This window comes from Vigna radiata, chromosome 7 (assembly GCF_000741045.1).
Source record: "Vigna radiata var. radiata cultivar VC1973A chromosome 7, Vradiata_ver6, whole genome shotgun sequence".
NCBI lineage: Eukaryota > Viridiplantae > Streptophyta > Magnoliopsida > Fabales > Fabaceae > Vigna > Vigna radiata.
In genome coordinates, this window is record NC_028357.1 from 12,470,438 (window position 1) to 12,471,945 (window position 1,508).

Here is a 1,508-nt window from a genome sequence, read left to right on the forward strand (position 1 = left end):
CATTTGAATTAAAATTTGTTTATATTGATAATTTTGTACTAATACAACTTTATTATGTTTATTTCAGCTGACATTTGACATTCCAAATGTCACAACACTTAGAAATAAGTGTTTGTCAACTGTTGCTGAAAATTTCAGAAACTTTAAAAGCAAGTTGACATCAAGATACATTTATGGAAAGCATAAAGATAAGACTCCATGTTCTGCATATAAGTCCATTGATGAGGATACTTGGCGGCTTTTTAAAGAGAGTCGGATGTCAGAGGAATGGCAGGTTAGTATAGTTGATATTATTCAATTCNTCATTAACAAATATATATCATATGAACTAATTAATTAATGTGTATGTGACATGCAATTAGAAGCAAAACACAAGGAACAAGTGCTCACAACAAAAACCCCCACCTATTATCTNGTGGTGGGTATAGGAAGCTTGAGGAGAAAATCCTCAAGCAAAAGGTAGATGCTATACCACCATCTCAGGGTGGTAGCCCTCCTCAGCTTCCTTCTCCATCGTCTAGACATGAGAAATGGAAGTTGGCTCGTATGCGACCATCGGGCACCTACTCTTCTGACACTGCACGAGAAATTTCTGAAAGAATTGTAAGTTATCACTNTTCCTAAAATAATAAGTATTGTCATTATACATACTACATTAAACTATTTAAAGAATAATGGTGTTTTGTAATGTTACAGGACGCCTTGGTTGAGCAGAGCTCCCAAGGCCAATTCACTCTAGAGGGTCGCNAGGATATTCTTGCTGCTGCGATTGGACGACTTGAGCACCCTGGACGTGTACGTGCTGCAGGTTCTGGAGTAGGAATTAAAGATTATTTTGGGAACTCTTCTCGTCAGCCTTCATATTCATACAGCGATACACAAAGGATGACAGAAGAGATCACAAAAAAGGTCCGAGAAGACCTTAAAGAGGAGATCGGGGCCGAGGTGAGGGCTGAATTCAACGTCATGTTCCAGCAGCAGTTTCAGAGCATGCGCCCGGTGCCATCTCCTATACAGGAACATGTTATCCCTCCCCCTCCCACAGGTAAACTTAATAAACATTTATGTGCAATTGTTTCTATCTTTTGTATAATCTAACATTTACTCTGACAGGGAGAAGCGGGAAAAGAAGTTGTTTCGCAGCAGCCATCCCAGAGGATGACATGGACGATGGTAGTCCATGTCTGCTATACATTTTAGAGGATACTGAGATGGTGTTGGTAGCTCGTGGAACAGAGTTTAGGTCAGCGACTGTATGTCATGGTATGCAACTATTAGAGGATGGGGTGAAAGTCTCAGTGGATGAAATGATCATACCAGATGCCTCGTTTCCTCTGTCCACGGAAGAGATTTTCACTGTGGAACAAGCATTTAAGTCGTTTATCAGTTGACCTAAATTTTTGGTTAAACCAGTTTCTGACCCCTCGGTATGAAATTCTTCTTTACACTTCTCAATTTTAAAGGTTTTTAATGCTCTATATTACTTATCTTATCTTTTCATGTAACAA

The 1,508-nt window shown here is 39.3% G+C and overlaps 1 protein-coding gene across 1 annotated transcript; it reads left to right on the forward strand.

Moving 5' to 3' along the window:
* Window positions 1–655: 655 nt before the first annotated feature.
* On the forward strand, window positions 656–1,391 carry LOC111241949. The gene is made up of 3 exons (XM_022782716.1): window positions 656–1,045; window positions 1,114–1,173; window positions 1,279–1,391. The coding sequence occupies exons 1-3, from the start codon at window positions 688–690 to the stop codon at window positions 1,389–1,391; spliced, it is 531 nt and encodes a 176-aa protein (XP_022638437.1). The 5' UTR covers window positions 656–687.
* The last annotated feature ends 117 nt before the right edge of the window (window positions 1,392–1,508 follow it).